At 42.6% G+C, this 26863-nt stretch overlaps 1 protein-coding gene across 2 annotated transcripts in view; it reads right to left on the reverse strand.

Moving 5' to 3' along the window:
- GRIA1 (glutamate ionotropic receptor AMPA type subunit 1) overlaps window positions 1–26599 on the reverse strand; it is a 306263-nt gene extending 279664 nt beyond the window's left edge. For both annotated transcript variants that reach the window (XM_003981365.5, XM_003981366.5), the window contains exons 1-2: window positions 26247–26599; window positions 23076–23213 (exon numbers count right to left, since the gene is read on the reverse strand). In XM_003981365.5, coding sequence (XP_003981414.1) covers window positions 23076–23213; window positions 26247–26328 — 220 coding nt within the window. In that variant the 5' untranslated portion in view covers window positions 26329–26599. The remainder of the gene's footprint in view (window positions 1–23075; window positions 23214–26246) is intronic.
- Between the last annotated feature and the right edge of the window lie 264 nt (window positions 26600–26863).

Genomic DNA, 26863 nt, shown 5'->3' on the forward strand with positions numbered 1-26863 from the left:
AAGCAGTGAATGACATGTTCAGCTTAATACTTTTGAAAAGTTGCATTAGCTTCAGGGTGGTCCACAGCCTCAAAGGAGACAAGTGGGTAAGGTGGGGGGTTAATGCAGGGGCACGCAAGGAGGAGGATGCTGGCCTGAAATAGGAGGCGGGAGTGGAGACAGAAAAAATAAAAAGTGTTTGGATTTAGAGTATAATTTATAGCTAGCACTGATGGAGTTGCTGATGGACTAGATGTGGGGGTACATGAACAAGGGACGGAGGACGGCGAGGGGGACTTAATGAACACATCTCCAGCTGTGATCTCTTCATAAGAAGCTGCCACAGCTCCTTAGCTTCCATCTGCTCACATCTCCGTCCCTGGCTGCCAAATTCAATCTTCCCTTTCTTAGGGCTCAGGGGCCCTTGCAAGGCTCCTCAAGGGTCCCTGTCCTGATTTCTAAAGCTCTGCAGGCCAGCACTGGTGGTTACTATCCCAGAAGCCCGGATGTCCTGCTCCCTGCAAGACAAGGGGGAAGCAAGCCCTCTGGGGGGGCATTAGCAGAGCAGCCAGTCAGGCAGCAGATGACAACGGAAAGCCGCATGTGCAGGCACTCTGGGGACAGGGGATGCTGGCAGGAAACTGAAAACAAATTCTGCTGAATGTTAAGAGAGACATGCCATCTTGCTGCTTTGGGCCTCCTGGTGCTGGTGGAGATGGCAAGACCAATGACAAAAGCAGAGGGCATCTTCTGAGCCTACGTGGTTTCTGGGGTTGCTGGAGACAATGCGCTCTTTGATGGATGTTACAAATAAGGGAGGCTGACCCCAGAGCTTGTTTCCCTCCAAGTCCTGCATCTCATGCACCCAATCTCTCTTCCTTTATCACCATTCCTGGGATCCAGCCACTCAGGCCAAGCTGAGGTTTTTGTTACTCTGCTTCTCATCACTGAACGTTGTCGTCAGTAGAATATTTTTCATCAGACATAGATCACGCTCGGTTTTTATGTTTGCTTTTTATTTTTTCGTTTTTTTTTTTCTTTTCTTCTCTTCAGTTGGCATGGGAACGCTGCAAGTGCCAGTTCAGGGAGGATCCATCAACGTCATCATAACACTCCCCCATGCCGCCCAACTGCTTTGATATGTTCAAAGTGCACACACAGTTCTCCCTCATGGAGGCAAATCTGGAAGCAGCCAGCCTTGTTGTTTCCCCAGCTGATAGGCTTTCCAACTCACATGATTCCAGAGGTAGAAGGGAACCCAGAGGCCAGCCCAAAGCCCCAGAGAAGGGAGAATCTGAAGCAAGGTCACACAGCAAGTCAGCAGGGGACAGACGACTCAAATCCAGATCATTACACAGTCCTGGATGCTCTATGACCTTTCAGGATCATCTTGAACTTTTCTAGAAGGGCCTTTGTTTGCTCATTGAAAAAATCAGACCATCTGCTCTCTTTCATAACAAGGGCTGCTGTGGGGATCAAGTAAGATTCATGTGATTGGTTCCCATAAATGGTGGGCATGTCTTTTAACGCTAAGACTGCAAACATGAGTCTTGCAGACAGATGCTCATAAATACTTATTAAACTGACAGAAAGTTAAGGAGATGGTTACATGTTTATGCCTCAGAAGTAGATGTGGTGGATTCCCATTCATCTAATAAACTGTTAACTCGTTCATTCATCCAGCCAATGACCATCCTTCAAATACTGAATGCCTAATGCAGGCAGTGCTACTTTTGTTTATAACTGGTTAAAAAACACACCAACCTTGTCGCGGACAAATGTGAGATCCAGCAAGAAGAAAAATCTTGTAAGAAACTCATCACAACACGATGGGTTATGAATATAAATGGCTGGAGAAGGCAGAGCACTGCTCCCTTGGGAGTGTGAGACTCACGACCTGCACAGCCAGGAAACCCTCCCCTGAGTTCCATGGATTTGCAACTGGGGCTTACAAAGTGAGTAGGAGTCTCCCAGGCCAGCAGAGCCAAGGCCTAGAGGTATATTATAGCAGGGTGTTTTGGGACACATTGCAGGTCTTTTGTCAGCACTGAAGCAAGATAGACCTAGTATTTATTTGGTATAATAGGCTCTGCATTCAAATTTCATAGGAAATTTTTAATCCCATACAGGTAAAGGGGCTGTTCCTTCCATGTGTGATAGGGACTGTTATTAACCCCACTGGACAGCTATAAAACTGAAACTCAGAGCGACTGCATCATTTCACCCAGGGTTTCACAGGTGAGAAGTGGCAGATGTTGGATTCATGAGATATTTGACACCAAAGTCTGGATTTATAGTCATTACTCTTTATGGTCTCTGTTAAACAGGAACACATGGGAAAACTGAGGCTGTGGGAGTCATCAGGGTCATGGAGGAGAATTGAGGAAAAAAGAGGATCTGTGAGTTACTCAAGATAACATCACTAATCAGTGACAGAACTGAGGCTTACGTCCCATTGTCCCATTTCCATCTTTCTTCTGGCCCATCCCATAGCTCACAGACTAGGGACAAATTAAGAGACCAAGGTAGAAGATGTCAGAAAAAATCAGCCATCTTCCTAAGAAACACCAAATATCCTGTGCCTCTCCTCCACTGCTCTGCTTGTGTTAGGTTTTCCTGGGGATCTGCGTTGGCGGGGGAATTCAGAGTATTTGTGGATAACAGATGTGCATATTTTCTTGGTCTAGTGAGATGAAGAGAAGTGGGAGGAGGTTGGGCACAGGGCCAGCCCTTAGCAGAACTGTCAAATCCTAGGTCTAGTCTACAAGATTCCCTCTAGCTCTTAAATGCATGCCCCCACCCAACCCTTTTGCTTAAACTTCTGTTTGCTTCCTATCTACCATCCAAGTAGTTCCACTGACAATGGAGGAAATACCTCAATTACCAGTTGTATTAGTCTGCATACAGTCTGTATTGGACTTTCATAACAAAATACCATAGACTGGGTGACTTAAGCAATAGAAATGTCTTTTCTCACAGTTCTAGAGGCTAGCAGTCTGAAATTAGGGTGCCAGCATGATTGGGTTCTGGTGGGAGCCCTCCTGCTGGCCACAGATGTCCACCATTTCACTGTGTGCTCATATGGGTTTTCCTCTGTGTGTGTGTATGGGGAGAGAGGGAGAGAGAGAGAGAGAGAGAGAGAGAGAGAGAGAGAGAGAGAGAAAGGAATGGAGGAAGCAAGAGAGAGAGAAAGAGAGCGTGAGTATATGTGCAAGTGAGCACACAAGCTCTCTGGTATGTCTCCTTATAAGGGTACTAAACCCACCAAGAATGCCCTATCCTTATGACCTCATCCAGACCTAATTTTCCTCCAAAGATCCCATATCCAAATACCAATTGGGGTTAAGAACTCAACATATGAATTTTGAAGGGACACAATTCACTCTAGCACCAATTCATGGAATCAGTTCCCTGAACAGAAAGATTATGTCTTTATTGGTCAGAGATGCTGGAAAGGGCAAGTTTCAAACCAACCTATGACTTCCTAACAGTGATCCCACAGGCACTAGGTCATCGGGGTAAAGACGGTAAGGTGCTTCTGAAAAAAGAGTCAGGTTTCCAATAGCCAGGCTGATTGGGAAATGCCCAGAATCAGATAAAGGGAACTCTCTCCACTGCTAACTAGTCCACACTCCTAGAATGGCCTCTGCCATACTAAGCCAAGATCTGTCAAGCCAAACCTCCCATCCATTCATTGGTTTTTGTTTAGCCTCCTAAGCCACAGTGAAAAAATGCAACCCTAAGACTTTCTTTCTCACAGCTTCCTACTAATCCTCACTGGAAATGCTTTCCAGATCCTTGACCATCTGAATGTGGTCGTTAAGTATGGCACCATTATTCCTGTGACCTGCCTGTGCAGTCCAAAGTCCAATCACCCACGACGGAGAGGACCTAGTCATGGGATTTCTTTATAATACCTATAAGAATAGACTTGGGGGGCGCCTGGGTGGCGCAGTCGGTTGAGCGTCCGACTTCAGCCAGGTCACGACCTCGCGGTCCGTGAGTTCGAGCCCCGCGTCAGGCTCGGGGCTGATGGCTCAGAGCCTGGAGCCTGTTTCCGATTCTGTGTTTCCCTCTCTCTCTGCCCCTCCCCTGTTCATGCTCTGTTTCTCTCTGTCCCAAAAATAAATAAACGTTGAAAAAAAAAATTAAAAAAAAAAAAAAGAATAGACTTGGTTCCATCAGGTAATGACCTGGGGCAGACACCCCCTCTAATTCTGTTGCCCTCTCTACTGTATGTCAGCACAGCTCAGCCTCTGAATGAAGCCGGACTTTTTTTTTTTTTTAATATTAATTTTACAGGTTGCATTACAACTAATTCGTTTCAACTTGTCTCATTTTAAAACAGATTTGGGGCTTATTTATTTTTTTAAATAGTAGTAGAGAGGCTGGGTGTTATTCCTGGATGTTCTTCCTAAACGTAGGTTACCCAGGGCTGAGAAAAGGGAGCACAGTGGCAATTTGGCAAGTGCTGCCCTGGAGTCTGCCAGTTCTTTCTGAAATCACCAGCAATTCCTTGTTCTGGGTAAAACTGTTTGGAGAACTGGCTCCAAAACTTGATGGGATGCCAGGAAGAGTAGAATAAGGCCTTTCTTGGTGATCAAAAGTCCTGTGTTAGAATCATGACCCAGAGACTAACTCAGTGCAGAGAAAGGCCTTTGTCCTCTCTGGGCCTTAGCTTCACCATATGTAAAACAGAGGATCAGACGAGGCATTGAGTCTTACAAGGTATTAATAGGTGATTCACTACAAAGGGGGACTACTATGTTTAGGAAATACATACCCTCCTCTGAGCAATGAACAAAGCATATTAGTATAGCAAAGGGACTTCAAAATCCAGAAAAATAGTCTCTCCCTACTTTGTTTTAATCCATCATTATTACATTTTTGACCATGTGTTTTTCCCTATTCACCCCAACTTCCAGGGCAAACCTATCAGTAGCCTCAGAACAGCAAAGGTGTAACAGGAAATACAGACCAGATGTGTTCCTAAAGCCCTTTAAAAACTAATCCTTTTGGCTCTATCATGTAGAAATGTGGATTTTCTGTGTTATCTGACATCAGGTAACTTTATTATCATGGAGGATTATTCTAATAAGTGCTAAATAAAACTATTTTTATTCCTATAAAAAGAGGACCTTTTGAGTGTCAGCTAAGAAACTTTATTATTCTATCTCTGAAACGCCTTTTCGTGACCTTCAAAGCATTGTTTAGTCTGAAACTGGTCCACTTCTTCAAATGTATCTTCCAGGCTCCCCAGAAACCTCCACCCAAATCTTCACACTCACCGTGTTAACTCTCCTCTTTGTTCAGGAAGCCTGTTTTGTCGATTTCACCATTCTCATCTATGATACTGGACCATCCATGTTCAAAACACTCCCTGGGCTGATCAGATACTTGTGATCAAGGCAACCTTAAACTGGGATCAACACAGTTACCTTACTAAGGCAGGAAGGCAGAAGAGTACATTTCAGAAATTGTCTCAATTACAAATGCTTTTTTAAAAAATTGAAGTTCTTATTAAATCCGCTGTTTTATCTTAAAATTCACTTTCGCAGAGCAGTTCATCCCTCCAACATTTCCGTCAACATTGCCCTATATTTCACTCCAGCAGAAACTAGCTATATATGTAGTTAAAGCATTTTGCTTTCTTTTCCCAAATAAGTGCAGGACCAGATTTAAATTTTATTTTATTTTATTATTTTAAGGCAGCTGACTCTAAGCAAGACCTGGAGAACTAAAAGGAATCATCCTGGCAGATGGTAAAAGGAAACAAGTAGCAAAGTGGCTCTATTTTGGGGTTTTGTTGTTGCTGTCATTTCCAGATCAAAGAAGCTTTAGATCTAGATATTTCCTAACTAAATTACAAAATCCCATCCAGAGCACTTTTATTCTCCATGCCCCTCATTTCAACAAGAACACAGGATTTTCTGACGAAGACTGGAGGGCATTTCAAAAAAAGCTTGTCATCGCAAACAATTAAATTGAACAAACAATAATGGTTCCCATTTGGGGGGCACTTACTATGCCAGGCCCTGTGCTAAGCACTTTTCATGTTTATCTCTTGCAATCCTTACACCAACTCTGAGAAGAATGTGTTATTACTGCCACTTGACAAAATAAGAAACAAAGGCTTTGCCAGGTGAAGACATTTGCAAAGATCACATGGGATTCAAAACAGGGAAAACGTCTCCAAAGTCTCTGCTCTTAACCATTAGACTTACCTGGGAAATATTTATTGGGCATCGGCCCCAAGAATTTGGACTTCATTAAATACAAACTTGTCTCCCCTGCTCCACTCAAAGAGCTCAGGGTCTTGATAGTAGATGTGACCTCTTCCCATATACAGAAGGTAGAAAGTTAAAGGGAACGATAAAAGCAGTACGAAATAAAAGGGAGCTAGTAAAATAACGGAAGTAGAGATTAGTTATAATTGAAGAAATGAGACATAATTTCATAGAAGAGTAGTAATATCTGAGAAGCACCTTAGAAAGTAGATATGGTTTCTTTACCATATACTCTATATTCAATCCATCACCACGTCCTGTTATTAACAGCTTTAAAATAAATTACAAATCTACCTCTTTTATTTCCTCTGCTGCCACCTTGGGTCAAACCACCATCTCTCATGTAGACTATTGCAGGAGCCTCTTAGCTATTCTCCCTGTGTCCCTTCTGTGGTGCACTGGGTTACTGTTATAGAGTTACATATCTGGAATGTGACTTGTAATCCCTCTTAGATGGTACAATCTATTTCTCTGTCCCAGGAGTGTTAGGCTTGGTCACATGCCTTGCTTGAACCAATGGAATAATAGAAGGCATGACATAAGCAAAGGCTTAAATTATACTTGCATGATAAGGCTTAGACTCTTGTGCTTCTATGATCCTCCATGAGAATAGCAAGGGTTTGTATGTGCTGCCCCTTTATCCTCACTTCCAAAACAAAGACACATGGGGCATGTCTAAACCCTCCTGGAGTCCACCTTATCATCCTAGAACAGGTGATCCATAGTCAATCTGCAGACGACGATTGTTTAAAAAAAGTTTTTGTATAAGCTACGAGGATTTTGATGTTATTTGTTATGCAGCAATAACTGACTAATACACACCATTTTCATATCAATTTATCATGTTCCCCTTCTCTACAGAGGAATCATTTTTTAAAATATAAATCAAATAATATACTCCTAAGCTTAATATCTATTAGGATTTTTATTACTTAAAATCAAACTCAGTTCCTTGTGGTAGCCTACAAAACAGTCTGCCTAACTCTTTTTTCAGTATGATTTAGCCCACTGATCTTCTTTTTGTTCTTGAAATCCATAAATTAACTCTCACTTTAAAGTCTTTACACTTACTACTCTTTTTGTCCGGAAAGTTCTAGAGACTAAGTCTGTGCTAATATGATATCTATTAGCCACATGTGGATATTTAAATTTAAATTAACTAAAATTAAGTAACATTAAAGATTTAGTTCCTTACTCATACTAACCACATTTCAAATGTTCAACAGGTACATGTGGCTAGTGGCTACCATATTAGATAGCACAGATATAGAATGTCTCCCATCACTACAGAAAGTTCTATTGATTATAACATGGCTCAGTTAAAATATTGCCCCTTCAGATAAGCCTACCTTGACTACCTACTTAAAGTAGCTCTCTAGCCTACTGTCTGTTCCATGACTCTATTTGGCCATATTTGTGGCATTTACCAACTATTTGAAATCATTATATGTATTTATTTGTCACTAGAATGTAGACCCCAGGAATTCAGGGATTTTGTTGATTTTGTTCTCTGATCCATCCTGAGAGTCTAATAAAGAGTGAGTATTTAGTAAATAGGAGTTTAATAAATGAGGAAAGTATTCTCGGTGGGAAGGTCTATGCTAAGTGGAAGCAGAAGCATGAACAAAAGCAGAGCAGTGAGAGATTGGGGGGCACATTTGTAGCAACACTGGGTAGGATACTCTGGCTGGAACATAGAGTATGGACTGTTAGATAAATCTCAAAAGGTAGGCAAACCATTTTGAAAGGTTTATTATTGAAAGACTCATATTCTGGGCTGAATTTGAACTTAAAAAATGTGGGGAGCTAGCAACAATTTTTTTATGACAGAGAACGTTCATAATTATAAAGTTGCTAGTCTTCAAGAAATTGAACTACCTGCTGTGTGGCAAGTGGATCATAGCACGGAGAGACTAGTCAGGAAGCTAAAAGATACAATCTGATGAGAAAGGAAGAAAAATGTGGGCTCGGTCAAGACTCATTGTAGTGGGCAAAACCACACATCACATGTTTTGGATGGAGAGAGAATGGTCTGGTGGATCACACAGACACTGGCATTTTGAGACTGAGTAACTCAACAGAAATAGAGCGAGGGAAGAGCAATGGGTTTGGCAGAAAAGATGCCAAAATCTGTTTTTGACATATTGGACCCAAAATGTAGACGCTAGCATCTTGGGGAAAGAGTAGATATTGGGGGCGGGGAGGAGAAAAAGGGGTCAGAGAGAGCCCCAGTGTTGCTGGTGGGAAGAACACAGCATCACAAGGCTAAGGATTCTTAGGCAGAGATGTGAGGATCCTCACAGGTGTTCAGCTATGAGAAGCAAAAACAGAATACAGCTGGAATTGTTGGTGAGCAATACATAATAACCCTAGAAACCATATTTTAAGGTATTCAGAATGATCTTGGAGAAAGGAAGAAAAGATAGTATCGCTTAAGTAATTTTCCCAAAGCTAATAAATACCCAGTTTCTAGACTTCCTGTGCATCCTTACAAGCTCCCCATTCCCAAAGCCTCCAGCTTTTTAGTGTCTGGAGTACAGATTAAATGGAGGGATCACATTGTCAGGTGTTCTCTGTCCTCCCTTGAAGCTAGGGCACTCCATAGGCTTTACCAGATGGGTTAGGGATGGCTGGAGCTTATTCTGCTTGCTTGAGACTCTGCCCTAATTGACCACCTCAATTAACGAATGGAGTTTGGCACGGAGATAAGATGAAGCACTTTGATTTGACATTTCCTTCAACACATAATTTAAATCTCAGAATCCTTAAGTTTCATAATCACATACTTGGAAAGAATCTAGAAACCATCTAGTTCATTTCTCTCCTCTGTGAAAGAATGAATATACGTATACACACACACACACACACACACACACACATGCACACACACACACACCTCCTGCCATCCTTAGAGGCAACAGCAACAACTCTGAACTATTCTGAAAAGACAGCCAATGCCATCACCTCTCTGATAGGAATACCCTAGGAGCCTTACTATCCGCCTCCAATATGCTCAGTGGCTTCCACATCCTGTGGCTTTCTTGCCTTGGTAGCAAGTGCTCCTTTGTCAGCCTTCGACTTGCACGTATAACATGATGCAGAGAAACTAGCATCTGCCCTAGGACAACTGAGTGACCCAATTTGCAAGGCATTTTTTCAGGGCCCCTCGTTCTCCACTGCCTAGACCAAGATCCTCAATCTAACTTACCCATTGTGGCTGGTTTTTCACATTCCACAGCGTATCATACTCCTGTCTGGGTGGCCCATTTTTTTAAATGTTTATTTATTTGTTTTGAGGAAGAGAGAGAGCATGTGTGCACGCATGCATGTGAGCAGGGGCGGGGCAGAGAGAGGGAGAGAGAGAGAGAGGGAAGCAGAGAGAATCCCAAGCAAGCTCTGCACTGTCAGCATGGAGCCCGACATGGGGCTTGATCTCACGAACAGTGAGATCGCTTCGTGAGATCAGGCCCCGAGCCAAAATCAAGAGTCAGATGCTCAACCGACTAAGCCACCCAGGCACCCCTGACAGGCTCATTTCTAACTTTAATATTTGAGCTCAAATATCACCTCCCTAGAAAGGCCTTCCTTGACCACTTAAAGTAGGTATTGTCTTCTACCATAGTGATTTGTCACCACATTCTATCTTCTTTATAACCATAGTAACAATTTCTATTATTTTTTATTTATTAGTGTATTTATTGTCTACCTCCCTATAGAACATATGCCCTGTGGAAAGGAGGATCATTATCTATCATTTTCCAGTGTTCCCTCAGTGACTAGTAAAATGTGGAACATATAGTGGTTGCTTGTATTGGTCAGATATTGCTGTATAACAAACCATCCCCAAATTTAGTGGTATATAACAATAAGCATTTATTGTCATCTTCCAGGTCTGCAGGTCAGCCAGGACAGCTCTGCTTCAGTCATTCGTTTGTAGGTTGACTGCAGCACCTCTGGTTTTTTTGTTTGTTTGTTTGTTTTTTGTGGGTTTTTTTTTCTTTGTATTTATCTTTCTTCTGGGACCAGCAGACTCTCTGAGGCATGTTTTCTTCTTGGCCTCTGCTTGAAACATACCTAACAACATTCCAGTTGCAAAAGCAAGTCATATGACCAAACATAACATTAATGGAGCAGGAAGATATACTCTTCCCAAGGAGTTTGGGGGAAGAGATGAATAATTACCAAATAATAATCAAATCTACCACAATATTTCATAAGTATCAATAATTGAATAAAGGAATGCCCTCATCTAGATCAGTTAATGTCTCTAGTTAAGCAAACCAGCTTCCAGTCCTTATAATCCTATAATCCTGTCTCATCAGTATTAGTTTTAGAATTTCAGTCTAATGTGAATCCATGACCTGGCAGAAAAGAACCATACCACCCTGTTCTCCTTGAACAGAAACTAACTTAAGAACTCTGCCTGTTTAACAGAGGTTAAAACCTCCTTCATTTCATCCTGGCTCACTCTGTCCCCCTCTTCAGGCATAGGGAAGTCTTCATTCCTGCCAAAAACTAGGAGGGATGGAACCAATTAGAAGAACCTACCATCTGGTGGTGTGGGCTCATCAGGTTTGCAGCCAGGATTCCAACTGGGACTGTTAAAGAGTTTGTGCACAATAGCTTGAGTGTCTGAGTAGAGCAGGAAATGTCTTAGTCACTGGGAGAGAGTATAGGTGCCTCAAAATCACCAGATATCTTAAGGCTGACAGCTCCAACATTCTGTCAAAGAGAAGTCTGAAAAGACCACCCCTAGCCATGTGGGTGGACAAACTTCTAAAAATTGTTCCATGAACACAGGTTTGTTCCTGGCTGAAATGGGATTATCAAAGTCTTCTCAGTTTTGACTTACTTATGAATCTGCCTAGGTTTCAAACCTTTTGCCTACACTGACTTATGATCTTGCCTACCCCACCAGAATCCCTTGTATGCTCTTCTCTCTCTTTTCTTTTTAATGTTTATTTATGTATTTTGAGAAAGGGGGAGGGCAGAGGAAGAGAAAGAGAGAGAATTCCAAGCAGGCTCTGAGCTGTCAGCAAAAAGCCCAAAGTGAGGCTTGATCCCACAAACCATGAGATTATAACCTGAACTGAAATCAAGAGTCAGATGCTTAACCAATTGAGTCATACAAATATATATATACATATATATATATATATATATATATATATATATATATATATACATGTATATATATATACACATATACACACACACACACACATATATATATATATACACACATACATACATACACACACACACACACACACACATACACACACACACACATATATTTAGTATCTGAGAATAAAGCCAATGTAGTGAAAAATTAAGACTGAAAATCCAGACAGTATATCTCAGTCCTCATAACATTATTCAAGCCCCTGAATCTACCTGCACATAGAGTCAAAACTATTCAGTTGGTTAAGTTTCTGTCACTTGCTACCAAGAGAGTCCTGACTGCTCAGTGCCCAAATGGGGTTGCCCCTTTTCTCTATAAGCAATAATCTCTTAAGCTAAGGACACTGGCCCACATGTTTAGCCCAGTCCTGTGGCCTGAGTCATAAGTGAAAAGACATGCTTTTAGATTTAGCACTGTTGCATATCTGGACCCTGGGTAAACTTAGCCTCCTTAAGATTTCAAATTTCCCCATCTACAAAATATATTCATTCATAGATAATGACCACCCTCATAGGAAAACACTAAAGACTAGTCACATTGTACTCGTGGTACATTCATGTTAATAGATAAGAAGCCTAGTTAATTATATTACCCTGCATTTCCCTAGCACTTCTGATTTTTCAAAGCTCTTTCATATAAGTAATGACATTTGCCTCTTCTAATAACCCTGAGAATCTGGTATTATAACCCCATATTATACATCTGGAAACTATGCTGGGCACAGAGATATCTCAAGGTCATATAGTAAGTCAATTGCAACACTGAACAAATTATTTCAATTCCTGTATACACTAATTATTCTATTAAATCTCATTGGAAATTGTCCTACTGGTCTATAATGCTGTTAAAATCAGAATAATATATACAAATGATTAAACTTTTATTGGGATGATCATCATAGCATTGTTTGTAGGAAAATATTTGGAAATAAACTAGATATTCAATAAAAGGAGACAAATTAAATAAATTGTACATATGTACAACAGGCTTTTAGGAAGACATTAAAAATAAATGTGTAATATTCATGGAGCACCTAGGTGGCTCAGTCAGTTAAATGTCCAACTCTTGTTTCAGCTCAGGTCATGATCTTGGGGTTTTGTGGGTTCAAGTGCCGCATCGGGCTCTGTGCTGATGGTGCGGAGCCTGCTTGGGATTCTCTCTCTCCCTCTCTCTCTCTCTCTGTCCCTCCCCTGCTTATGCTGTCTCTGTCTCTCTCAAAAATAAATAAACTTAAAAAAATGTGTAATATTCAAAGTAACATATGTAACACTGGGCAAAAAAAAAAAAATCATACTTATTTTTGAGAGAGAGAGAGACAGAGCACGAGCAAGGGAGGGGCAGAGAGAGAGGGAGACACAGAATCTGAAGCAGGCTCCAGGCTCTGAGCTGTCAGCACAGAGCCCAATGTGGAGCTCGAACCCAAGAACTGTGCGATCATGACCTGAGCCAAAGTTGGATGCTTAACCGACTGTGCCATCCAGGCACCCTTCTAAATCTATTAATTTTAAATTGATATGTTCAGAAAAAAGATGGGAAGTTTATCCTTAGTAATCTAATTACACAAATTTTATTTTGTTTGGTGTCTATGTCCCCATGGTTTCCTATGATATACGTATTACTTCTGTACAGAAATTAAATGCTATTCTTTTATTATTATTTTTTTAACATTTTTTTAAATTTATTTTTGAGAGACAGAAAGAGACAGAGTGTGACTGGGGGAGGGGCAGAGAGAGAGAGGGAGACACAGAATCTGAAGTGGGCTCCAGGCTCTGAGCTGTCAGCACAGAGCCGGACACAGGAGGTCATGACCTGAGGTCCTGGACCTCCCGGGACCACGAGGTCATGACCTGAGCCGAAGTCAGACGTTCGCTCAACTGAGGAGCCACCCAGGTGCCCCTAAATGCTATTCTTAAAATGTTCATTTCCATCCTAGAGATTCTACATAATGAACACACAGAAACAGGCTTAACCATTGGGTGTCAATTTCATTAGCCTACAACTGCCTCATTAACCCCAATTTTGCCCCCATCCTCTGAGATCTGGACCTCCCATGACCTTAGGCTTCTGTGTGCTCTTTGGACAGCAAGCTGGGACACACCAAAGTCACAAGAGCAGTCAGGGTGGAAAGAGATTTCCAGTATCTTCAGCACAATGCACACCTCGACTGCAGCTGGCACAGAGGAGCACAGGCCACCTGAAAGTGCAGGGGACTGTGTGACAAAAGCCATAAGCTCTGATAGCAGGGGAGCTGAGCTGCTGCTACAGGAAGGAAACTGCAGGGTCCACAAGAGCAGCAGCACAGCAGTGGACTGAAGAAAGCCCGCCCAGACTGCAGATGTCTAGGGATGGAACTAGAAACACACAAGCTAATGCCCTCTCCCATTCCCTCTGAGAGCTCAGTTTTCTCATCTGAGGAAAGGGGAGATTAAAAGCACCTGCCTCATGGCATTGTATTGAGTGGAAAGTTGATTTGAAATCAACTGTCATTTGTTCCTTCTCATAATAACCACATATAATTGGTATAGTTATTTCCTTCATCTGAAGGAAACTGAAGTTCAAAAAAAAAAAAAAAAAAAAAAGAATTGTCCAAGCCATACAAGGCATCAATGCCACAGCCAGGCCTTGAACCAGAAATCCTTTATAGACAGTAGAGTCTTGCACCTTATTTAGAACCCTTACTGACAATAGTCCAGAAGGAGCGGGGCTGAGCTTCTGATTTGACTTACAACTGGTTTTCACCCCCATCACTGTGTTCTAACAGCACAGTTATAACAGCCTTCCACAGGAATTTACAACACAGACTATTGGAACTCTCAAAACTCATAATATCAGAGCACTACTCCCGTGAAAGGCAATAATTCAGGTTTACTCTCATCCCTGCCCCTGATGTTATATAATATACAGCTATTCATTCATTCACTCATTCATTCATTCCCTCATTCATTCATTCATTCAACTAGCATCACTGAACACTATTCTGTGGTAGACACTGCAATGAGAAGCTAAAGAAAATGTGGCCATAGTTTCCAAGTTGCTTAGACCAGTTGGTCAGATAAGATAAAGATCTAGGTGACTAAAACACAGGGCTAAGTATGACAGCTACTATAGGGAAGGTACCAAGGGCCAAGAGTCAGAGAAGGATATGACCATGGGAAAGCAAGGATGGTGATATAAAGGCTAGGACTGACCATAAGGACAGAATATCAGAGGGGAACATGGAAGGAATGAACAGTTTCTAGGTACAAGTGGAGGAAACGGCAAGGAGGTGTCCAGTTTGACTGCAGACCAAAGTAGTGTAGTGTGGACTTTTCTGCTGATGAAATTAAGTAGGGACTCCAGATGAGTCCTCGCCTCCATGTACAGGCCTACCAGCCGTGTGCTGGACCAGCCTTCAGTCCCCATGAGAACACCCATGGGCACGACACGGAGCCCATGTGACAACTTACCCCTACACCCAGTCATCGGCTTCCCCTGCCCCCCAGCGTCTGTTCCTCTGCCCAGCTGCCAGACTTCATCCCAAACTGGCAACAAGAGTAAAGGCACAGAGGTCATTTCTACATACGCAGAAAGTCTTCAGGGAACATGAAAGTGGCAAAGTGCTCTCAAGCATCTGAATCCTGGTGAGAAAGCAGAAATCTGACCACGACACTTCTCTGCTTAAAACCTTTAGTGGGCTTCCCATGGCTCTTGGGTTAAAGATCAAAATCTGTAATGGGACCCCACAAGGCCTAGCCCTTGCCATCCTTTCCAGCCTTACGCTCCCCTCACCCCTCACGTCCTCCCCACCAGGCCTCTGTCCAGGAGGCTTCTAGAATATGCCTCCTATTCTCAGCACCACATCACTAAAAACCCTTCAGTTCTTAGCTCAAAACCTATTCATCCCTGTGCCCAGAGTTGATTCCTTTGTAACATGCTTTCACTGAACCATGGCCCGTTCTTTCACATCTTTGTCACAACCTATCATGATATACTCATCTGTACAATTCTTTGATACCTACATCTCTCACTAGCTGGTAAGCTCCATGAGCACAGGGCTGCCTTCTGTTTTTGTTCACATTAGTAAGCCCTCCATAAACACTAGTTGAATATTGAATGAATGTACCTGAGGCTCATGGGAGGCTCAGTACCCCTGCACTGGCATACAAAATGTAGCCTGCATGTGTAACTTGGTGGGGGCAAAGTTCAGAGTTTTCCTTAGATTCTCAATCAATCTAGTGGCTGATACAAGAGAGTCTTCTCTAAATAGTTTATCCCTGAGTCTTCTATACACTTTCACCATAGAAATATAGCCCTAGAAGGACTCTTAGAAATCATATGAGCTTTATGTTACATATTCATTTTTAAATGTTTATTTATTTTGAGAGAGAAAGCATGAGCAAGGGAGGAGCAGAGAGAGGGAAGAGAATCCAAAGCAGGCTCTGCACTCAGCTCAAAGCCTGACGTGGAGTCAATCCCATGAATCACAAGATGTGACCTGAGCTGAAATCAAGAGTTGGATGCTTAACCAACTGAGCTAACCAGGCGCCCCTGAGCTTTATTTTCTAAATGAGCTGTATTTTCTATTTAATTTAAGTTAATTTATTTATTTTCAATATGAAATTTATCGTCAAGTTGGTTTCCATACAACACCCAGTGCAATGAGCTATATTTTCTAAATGAGGATGGGGGCAGTGCTTGTTCAAAGTCACACACATGCTTGTTTCCAGAAGTTAGTCCAGAATTTGAACCCATGTCTTCAAATCTCAATTCACATACTTTTCACTGCCTCAAACCTGGTGTGTGTGTGTGTGTGTGTGTGTGTGTGTGTGTGTGCATGCATGCGCATGACAGAGAGACAGAGAGAGAACCTCTTCTTTATATCAGGTTTTTTGTGCATGCCTATTTCCTCTATAAGAAACTGAGCCCCTTCAGGGGAGAATCAATGCCTAATGCATTTTATTTTCCTCAATTCCTACTATAATGTCTTACATTGGCAAATGGATTTTATCTGTTGCATCAACTTCAACTCTGACCAATTTGTAGTAGCTGCCTGTAATGCTATGGTGAGAAAGAATTAAAAAAAAAAAAAAGAAAGAATTTAAGGCCCTGTCTACACTCAGTGGGAAAGAATTCTGAATCAGTAAATTCTGTCTTCTAGGGTCTGGAAGGGGGTAGTAATGGTACATGTGCTCCATAGAAGGCAGTAATAATAGAGTTTTGAATGAATGAACAAATGAATGAATCTTAACCATTGATCTTGACCATCTGAGTGGAGAACAGCAATCTGGCTGACTTCAGCCGTCTTCAACCTAGTCAGAGGAAGCAGTGTTCACAAAGTCGGCACCAAAAAGCTTATGATTAGCAATATTAGAAAAGAATCAAAAGTGAAAATGCAGATACATGTTGATGCCTGCATGTCTTAAAGGGAAGGCATACGGGAAAATGGAGAAGCCACAGTCAGATTTGTAACATCAACCAGACAAATGAAGACAGCGGCCATTTAACTGAGCACAGAGGGGATGCAGGAGGCAAACTCTGAACTCTCCACCTCATCAAAACACATGCCCCACCCTTCAGTGCCTGCTCAACCTCCGCAGAGGAATCTTCCTTATTGCCCACAGCCACTTTCTGCCTCAGAAACCTTAGCTCTTAACCCCCAATCATAAACTTCACCGTGGCACTTTTTGCGTTGGACTCTTTCACTGCTAGTTCTCTTTTCTGTGTCCCTATGTGTCTTGAAAGGGGGAAAGCTCACTGAGTTTTGGAGTCTCCAAAGCTGACTTCAAATACTAGGTCAGCCCTTCTCCACCACAGAATATGGGGAAGACACTCCTGCCCAGTCTCAATAGCATCATCTACAAATTAGGGATAATAACTTTCTAGGATTGTCCGAAAACTCAAAGACAACATAGGTGAAGTATCTGTCACATGGTAGATATTTGAAATAAACTTTTTCTATCTCAGGGGCGCCTGGGTGGCTCAGTGGGTTAAGCATCTGACTTTGGCTCGGGTCATGATCTCGTGGTCCGTGAGTTCCAGCCCTGTGTCGGGCTCTGGGCTGACAGCTCAGAACCTGGAGCCTGCTTTGGATTCTGTGTCTCCCCCTCTCTCTCTGCCCCCCCCCCCCACTCGCACTCTGTCTCTCTCTCTCTCTCAAAAGTAAATAAACATTAAAAAAAATTTTTTTTAACTTTGTCTATCTCAGCTCCAGCCCTCCATTCTTTTAATTATTACTACATACAGGTTTTTTTAGAGCAGAATTCACATATCTTTTGTGTCCTCTATTACTAGTTATAGAGTGAAGAACAGATATTATTTGAATGAAACAATGAAATGACAGGTGCGGAAGGATATAAATTATATATGAGCACCTCAGCTTGCTCACAGGCCTCAGCAAGCTGCGTAATTTTGTTACAGTGCTTTATGTACAACAGGGAGTGGTGAGGACTTTGGTAAACGTGAGAGTTTATGCCTTATACTTAAGTTGGACAGCGCTTCTCAGCTCTAGACCATAGAAGCTGAGAAGGAATGTAGGTCTGGGGTTGCCCAATGGTCTAAATTTTTTAGAAAAGACAGAAATCTGGATTTTTATACCACATTTTAAAGATCCCTATGAAGGTCAATCAAAACAACTCAATTGACTATCAGTCTACAATTCTAAAAATGATGAGGGACCCTTAGGCAAGAGTTAAGATGCTGTCCGTCTACTACCCATGCCTAAAGTCTGGTTAGATCCCCGTGGGCTTCATGAATGGGTCTATAAAAGAGGGAAACCTACCATAATTAGGCAACTAGCCCCCACCTGCTTGCCATTCAGGCTCTCAGCATCTTTATGCTATATGATTCCCTGACTCCTAGAGACACTTGTTCATTTGTGTCAGAGGTACAGACCTTTGCCAGGTGTTCTCAGCAACATCAAACAATAGATATTTGTGATCTTTCTGGACAGTGATTCACATTCTGGTGTTACAGCTGATCTATAAACATATCAAGGCAAGAATGCAGGACAAACCAACTGGGGCATAAAAACAATGCCTCCAGGAGCCAACTAGGTAAATAAAACAAGACAAACGGGCTGGTTGGGAAAGAAACCATCTAGATGGATGGTGGGAATACTCCCATCTCAATCCCAGCAAATTGGAGTTACATAGATGTGAGATCTAATACTGCTACATCGTTTAAAATTTCAAAGAGCCTAAGATACCCAAATTTTGATGTGAAATTCCATGATTCTTTTTTTTTTTAATGGTTATTTATTTTTGAGACAGAGAGAGACAGAGCATGAGCAGGGGAGGGGAGAGAGAGAGGGAGACACGGAATCCGAAGCAGGCTCCAGGCTCCGAGCTGTCAGCCTAGAGCCCGACGCGGGGCTCGAACTCATGGACCGCGAGATCATGACCGGAGCCAAAGTCAGACGCTCCACCGACTGAGCCACCCACGTGCCCCGAAATTCCATGATTCTTAAATGTTGTGCTGAACCTAGCTTATGGATGCCATTTGGGGTCCCTTCTGCAGTATTTGAGAAATGGCACATGAGAGGCCCAGCCTGGAATATCTCAAGAGGACAGAACAAGAGAGTAACAAAGTCAAGTATCCTCTTTACTCTTGCACGTCATTCCCTCTGCCCAGAACACACTTGCCTCATCCCTTTCTTGCCCTCTCACCTTGTGAGAAAGCTTCTATGTATCATTGAGACTCACTTCAACCACCACTATCTGAGAGTCCACCCCCACCCTTTAAGGCATCTCGGACACTTCCCACAAATTGCTGCTCCAAAACAACAGTACATTTTAATTTTCTCTTTACAGGACAGCCTCACGAGGGATAACGTCCTACAGCGCAAGGAACATGTCTTACTGTTGTCTGCAATTTTAGTGCTTAACACCATGTCTGGGTTTGATTAAGGACTCAAAAATGCTTGCTAAGGGAACGGAGGGCTTTTTAGATTCAAGAATTGCTCAAAGTGTGATTCCCATACTAACTAATATGGAGCCCACCCCCCAGGGCCAGCTCTGGAATATTCTTACTCAAGAAGTCTAAGAATCCACCCCTAAGTCTTGCTTTAAATAAGCTGTCTCGGTGAATTTTATATGCACTGAAGTTTGAGGTCCTCCTGGCTAAACTGTAACCGTAACTGTAAGGAAAGAGGCTGCGTCTTCTTTGTTGGCCATTATATTCCCAGCACCTGGTACAGCATTTGGCATGAAGTAAGCATTGAGCATTTGTATATGGAGGGAACGAACGGATGCATGAGTGAAAACTTAAGGATTAAGTTATAACTGCTCCTCACACCTTCAATGGAAATCCCTATCAGTATCTCTCATCTGCCCATTTATTTATACTTACCACAAAGGCACCGAGATAAGCTGAATATCTGGTCAATAATGACTATCACTATGGACAGTCTGCTCAACCCATACCCCTCCAGGCTTGGAAGAATATAAGGCCTTTGCCGATTCAATGACTTTATCCCTGAAGGATTGCAGACAAGCAAAGCAAGGAAACTTGATTACAAAGAAGACACAAACCTCTCATCTTAGCTACTGGGATTAGTAATACTCCTCTTCCATCTTCCCTGCATCCGCTACCCTACAACCACCACTGTTCTTTTTGATCCTCTCTTGCCAACACATCCAGCGGGCATAGTTCCTATTATACTTCCTCTCCCTTCCCTTCTCCACCCTCTGGTGGAGGGATAATGAATAGCAAAATGGGCAGGAAAAAAATCAAATGACAGCAAAAATTATGAATAGCAAATATTTAGTTTGTTTTCTGGATGTAATTAGACAGTTAATTTAAGGTAACTACTAGTCCAGATTTCCAAATAGCACATGAAATTAAATCCGAATAAAATGCTTTTCTTGGTTTTCCATAAATGATTAGTTAATGCAGCCCACCTAAAACCGATCTACTCCCTTTGACGTTTTTTACTCAATTCAAATTGGGGCAGATGTACCATTTTCCCAGACCAATGGACCATAGGGAACATAGCCCCAAAATGTTTCCTGGCCTCATATAAAAACTAACAGAGAATCCTCCAGGCAGGCTGGGAATTACAATGCCACCATTGCCACCCAAATTGCCCAGTACTGGCTCTGATCTTGGAGCTAAAGAGAAAAAAAATAAAGATCTAAGCACAAGATAACATTACTGCTTCTTAGACAATTTCCACAGCAGCATTCCCCACTGGACTATAAGCTACTTGAAAGCAAGAGCCTTTTATCATCTCAGTTTTCCCAGGATCCATCTCAATTCGTAGCATTGAAAAAACATTTAAAGAAAGACCAAATTAATAGAAACCTGTGCACTGGTATATGGCAGGAATCAAGTTCAAGAACCAAGATCCATTCACTCCAGATTTACTAACTACAATGGGTAACACTGTCTGTATCATATTTCAATCTCCCCAATAAATGGCCAACAGCCCTATTACAGATCAAGTCTTAGGTAGCTAACTATACAGAAACACCACCTTTTGCCTCAGAACATTTCCTCCTTTTTTCTTTTCTTTTTTTTTGTCTTTTATTATCTTGTCCTGTCAGTCAACATCTCTCAACACCAGGACAGCAGTTAACATCTCATTCCACCAAGTTCTGCTGTGGACAATTCTCAGCAGTATGAGTGAATACACATGTCACCCATTTATTTTTCCTGATTCCTTAAGCAAGTAATCCTTCCTGAGTAATGGACCCCTTTGAGAGTATGACAAAAGCTTTGGAGTATGACAAAAGCTATGGAGCCTCTCCTCAGTAAATAAATTAGCATATGCATATAAATGCAAACTATTATGCATAATTATAGGTTGTTTTTAGATATGTTGATGCCCACATCCAAATCCGCCTTTCAAAGACCTACTCTAAGACATAGTGAAAGGAATGGGAGGTTATTTGAAAACCAGATACCTATTCAAGATTATTCTAGCTTTCCAGGGAGATGGTGTCACGGAACAATTAAACTCCGGCTCTTTTTTAAGGGTAGTAACACAGTAGACAAGATTTTCAACCTCAGCATTATCAAAATGCAGAATTGCTATTTTATTTACTCAATGGGTCACTCTGGTGTAAAATCATAGCTATATTTTGAAGCACTATAAGGTTTCCTCCTTAGGTGCTTTATCAAGCAACTGCCTTAAAAGTCTCTGAAACACCCTTTTGCTTCTTGAGTAATCTAAGCATAACTGATCAGGCTACCATAAGGATCAGTGTATCTATCACAGTGCCAGGAACATGGACCTTGGGGTCACAAGACCACCATTTATTTCTTGGGCAACCCTGGGCAAGTTATATAATTTGGTGCAGCCTCAGTTTTCTAAAAAGAAGATAACATAGTGCCCCCTAAGGCACCTGTGAGGATTAAATGAACTAACACATGAAAATTAGTGTACTGCAAGGGCCATAAGTGATGCTCAATGAATGATAATAAATGCCAATAAAATTGTCTATAAAATACTTATAGTTCTTAACATATAGTAAATCCTCTCTAAATGGAATCTGGAATAATTCTTGGAATTTGAATTAACATTATCTTATGAGTGGTCTTAAGGAGAGCAAGAATTCCAAATTCTCAATATGAGCTTTCAAGGCACAATGCACATTCAGTTTAAATCATTGAGAGTCCTCCATGAGGGAATGTGGGAAAGAGTTGAAGGAAATAGGATCTATGTGTTTGACTATCCATAGTTCCATAGAAGATCCTCCATTGGATCTATGTATTTGACTATCCATAGCTCCATAGAAGTCACCAACTCCATAGTGGCACACAAAACCTACAGTGTCAATTTAATCCAGTTTTGGGTCTCCAGTTGTTCTTGCCCATTCAGCTCACACCTCCATGCCATAAATCCCTACTTGAGCTTAATCCCTGGAGGGAAAATGTCTCTGCTGATTCATTTTTATGCTTCTATCTGTCTTCAAATGGCAATCGGGCAACCACACAATCTCCTTTTCAGTCCTAGTTGTCAGAAAAACTCAAAATGGTCTTTGTTGCCCACATTTTTTGAATGCATTCAACTCATATGTCAGAGACTTCCCTCTTCCTTCTCTTTCTTGAGGTCACCTCTGTTCTGTTTTATGCTCAGAGGCCATCCAACAAACTATGCCTTAAGCAGGCAATCACTTAAAAGCATTTTGGAAATAGTCAAGGCACCAATTTTAAAATAGTTATTGGTCATTTCCCAAAATGGGAAACCAGATATACAACTTGTCATATACCCTTTCTAATCAAGCTACAGGTAACATTTTCTCTTTTTAACTTATGCACAGGAAAGGCTTAAGCATTTTAAACCACATTTTCCAAGTTCGAATCTTTAATTCTACACCTCTCATAAGTTTCTTACATGTGAAGCTCTCTCAACTGAACAAGAAAACCTCTGCAAGGTAGGGAAGAGGCAGTCAACCCAAGCTCCGATTGTGCTGGCATTTAAAGTTAGCTGACAGTGAGAAAGCAGACCCATTTTCTAAAGCATTCCAGGATCTAAAATACCAACTGATGGAATCTTTCAAAAGGCCCCGTTTTCTTGGAGGGCTTTCTCTTAGGAAGACGAATGACAACTCAAGTGGTTTTTGTGACACCGCCACCTACTCACAGGCCCTCCTTTCATTGGCTAATCGCAGAAAGAAATGTCAGAAATAGAAGCAATTACTTACATCTATAGGTCATCTCAAAGCTGTCGCTGATGTTCACAATATCAATCTGGGGGAGCAGCTTTGGGGGCTCTGTGAGTTGTGACAAAGCAAATCTAAAAGCGGCATGTTCCTGTGACTGCTGGTTTGGAAATAATCCCCCTAAGAGGAAAGAAAAGGCAACATAGCATCTGGGATAGAGATGGGTTTAATCCCCCAAGAGCCCACCCCAGATGGGCCCTTTTCTTCTCCCCGTGCCAAACCCACTAGTTGTAGCCTTTAGTCTTGGGGATATGAGTTCAAATAGACTCAGCTAGACTTTGAGGCTTAAACTTCCACTTATGAGTTTTTATGTGCCAAGGCCTCTAACATCTATCACTCTGCCCAAACATCTGATTGTTTGCTCCTCAACCCAGATCAGGTCAGAGAAAACGGGAGAACTACATTTCTCGTTCTCCTCCCTTGGGTGACCATCTGGGTGGCCTAAGCTCTTCTGTGCATGTGAACTCTCACTGTGTCTCATGTTCCCTGTATTGGACCCGTTTCTCATTACAGAGCCTTACAGGCAACAAATGTTGCAGGGTGAAATCTAGTTCTGGGACTCTGTGGGCTTCTCCAACACTCTAACCTTTTGCTTTGACACTTTTGGTCTTTGACCTAGCAAGACCTGCATACAGTTTAAGTATTCTATGGCCTCTAAGGTTTATTATTCATTTTCTCTGAAAACCCTGGACTTCTACAAAGAGTATTTTGCTTCTTCTTTGACACTCATGATCCTAGCTACCTAGGAATGGCTTGTTACATAAGAGATTGCCATTGTGTATATTTGCATGGTAAAACCTTGGACTTCAAAGATGTGGGGGCTTAAGAACGTCAAGAGGGTACAAAGAATATTCTATTCTAGTAAAAAGCACAACAAAGGTGCCTATTGAGGCTCTTGTTCCAAGAAGCAAGAGCACATGCCCTTACCTTTGTATTTACTGTGGACATGTTAATGAATTAAGCTCCATTTCTATGAACTGGAATCAGCTATTTTCAGAGACTAAACTATAATGAATATTTACATAGAAGTTTATCTCAGCTTCCACAGGAATCACAGCCCCAGCGTAATGTACTTATAACTTCGTCTACAGTGGGTACGTGTTTGTTTTTGAGAACCAATAAATGGGTTGTAAGGCTTTTATTAGAGATCGTACAAGTAGAATCAAGTACTACCTGATGGCGGTGATATTTTCAGCATTTGTTCTGCAATGTAATGTTTTAACCTTTTATTTGAGAACAAATCATGGTCTTATCAGTTGAACAAATAAGTTGGGGTTAAATATAATGAAAAATCTACAGAGATACATGGGCAAACATATCATATGCATGTACACAAAACACCTCTGTGCATTTATACCCATAGTGATATATACAAATACATTTGGAGAAAGCAAGTCCACAAATCTCAAGGCAAGCATTTACAATCGGCAAACTATGGGCAATACGTAGGTACCAATATAAACAATGCTACACATAAGAGCAAGTGATTTACACATGTTCATGTGCCTCCATTTTAAGGAGTGAAAACAAAAAAACTCCTTCTTGATTTTGATGCCTCACCCTCCCTCCCCCCAGGTGACCACACCCCAAACACATTCCTGCCCCCTTCCTCCTCCTCTGTAATGAATGAAAGAAGCAGTGGGGTGGGGAGGTAGGCGGCTACAGACTGGGCTGCAAGAGAAGTGTCTCAGGAGGCAGGAAGTTTTGTTTTGCGTGTAAGGTGTAAGGCACTAACACATATACACAGACACACTTCAGGATGTAGCTTAACAGGTGTCAGGAAACAAAGCAAGTTACTCCATGGCTGTTCCAGCCACCCTTGGAGCCAGCATGCTGGAGAGGCCAGAAGAGACTGCTACAGCAGCACATGTGTGCCCAGCAAAACAGGACCTGCAAAACCACCGCCACCAGCACCGCCCCCCCCCCCCACACACACACAAACACACACTCACACAAAGAACACAAACTACCAGTCACAGGAACTTTCCCTGGTGGAGCTATGTCCCTATCAGGGGAGAGAAAACAGAACCCAAGCCAACCAAGATGCCTCCCAGCAAAGCAGCTTGCTCCATTCCGGGACACATCCAGCACTGAAAGGCTGGTCACACTGAAGCCCCGAGCCCTTGTGGACACGCATTGTTATCGGTGTCATTGCTCTCATTTGTTTTGCTTTCACCCATTATTGTGAGGGGGAGCAATATCTACCAGCTGTTCCACAAATACAGGGAGGGTGAGGGGTCCTTTAGAAACGCAACAACCAGGAAGGGAAATGGGGAACAAAAAGGCATGCAGCATGTTGAAACCTGCCTCCAAGTTGAGAGGATAAGAGCCTAGTGACAGGGAGAGCTAAGCGGAGGGAAGGGAACTATGTGTACGTGTGTTTGTGTGTGTGTAAAAGGTAGACAATGTCTGTGGATGGAAAATCTAAGAGGAGGGGGCAATGGAAGGAAGAAAGGAAGTTCCAGGATCGGAGGAGTGGGGACCACCAGCCCAGCATGGCAGACAACAGACAGAAGGCAGCTGGGGGAGTCCAGAGCAGGAATTAAAGCCCTCTGGACTTTGAGTGGGGTCTTTTGGCATTATTTCAGCTGCTGCAATAAACCCAGCACCCTTCACTCCTTCTTTCATAGGGTCTCTTTCCCCTCCCCCAGCCAAGAAATAATCATCCCCTCGGTCATTTAAATACATACATGCATATTTAATAGCTAATCACACAGAAATACACCACACATATTTATATAAATGAATGAAATCAGGCACCATCTATGAAGCAATGGAGTGAACTCCTTTAAACACCCACTACCCTTTTGCTGGCTATAGCCTGAATTTTCTTTCCTTCAAAGCAGTGGTTCCTCCATTTCACATGCTCATGCATAGAGTGTGAGTGGTGTGTGTGGACCTGTGTTTGTGTGTGTGTGTGTGTGTGTGTGTGTGTGTGTGTGCACACTTCCCACTGCCCCTCATCTGATCAAGAGAAGCCCCCTCCCCTGCTGGTGGTCCAAGTCTAGCTTCCATTATCACCCAGCTTTCTAACCAAGCACAATCTGTAGCGAGAAGGGGGGGGACACAGGGACACAGACAACACCCCCACCCCCCCAAAAAAAACCTTGCCAGACCCAGAAAGTCCCTCCCCAGGCTGCCCTTCTCACTCACCGATCTGGATGTTGTTGGGGAAATTGGCACCTACTACCGCGCCTAGGAAACCGGTGCAGAAGAAGGCAAAAATGTGCTGCATATTCCTTTTTGCATTGGCGAAAAAGAAGCCCAGGTCCAGTCATAGATTTGGTATTTCCCCCCCTTCCCTTGATTCCTCGCTCTGTTCTGCCTGTTCTTTTCCTCCTGCAGTTCCTGCCTTCCTTGCTTGCTTCCTTCTTTCCTTCTGGGAGGTTTGTCTGTTTCCCTTTGGAATCCGAGCACTTAAACGGCAGCGTTAACACCAACTGACAGCCAGATTAACTGAGCACGGAAGAGAAGCCCGTCCTCATGCTGGCGGAGCGCTGGCTCGCTCCCCCTCTCCTCTCCTCTCTCCTCTCACAGCCTGCCTCTCTCTCTCCCTCCCTTTCTCTCGCTCTCCCCCTCACACTCACACAGGCAGCAGGCTCAGTGCTAATACCCACCGAGTTTCACAGCTGACCTCCTCTCCCTCCCACCCCCAGTCTCCCAGTCCTCACCTTCTCCTCCTTTCTGTGTGTGCGGTTAGGTGGGGGGGAGGGGGGTATGATACAGGGTGCCTGGTCCTGAAAGGGACAACTCAGTCCCCCTTGCCCCCT

Source organism: Felis catus, chromosome A1 (genome assembly GCF_018350175.1).
Source record: "Felis catus isolate Fca126 chromosome A1, F.catus_Fca126_mat1.0, whole genome shotgun sequence".
Taxonomy (NCBI): domain Eukaryota; kingdom Metazoa; phylum Chordata; class Mammalia; order Carnivora; family Felidae; genus Felis; species Felis catus.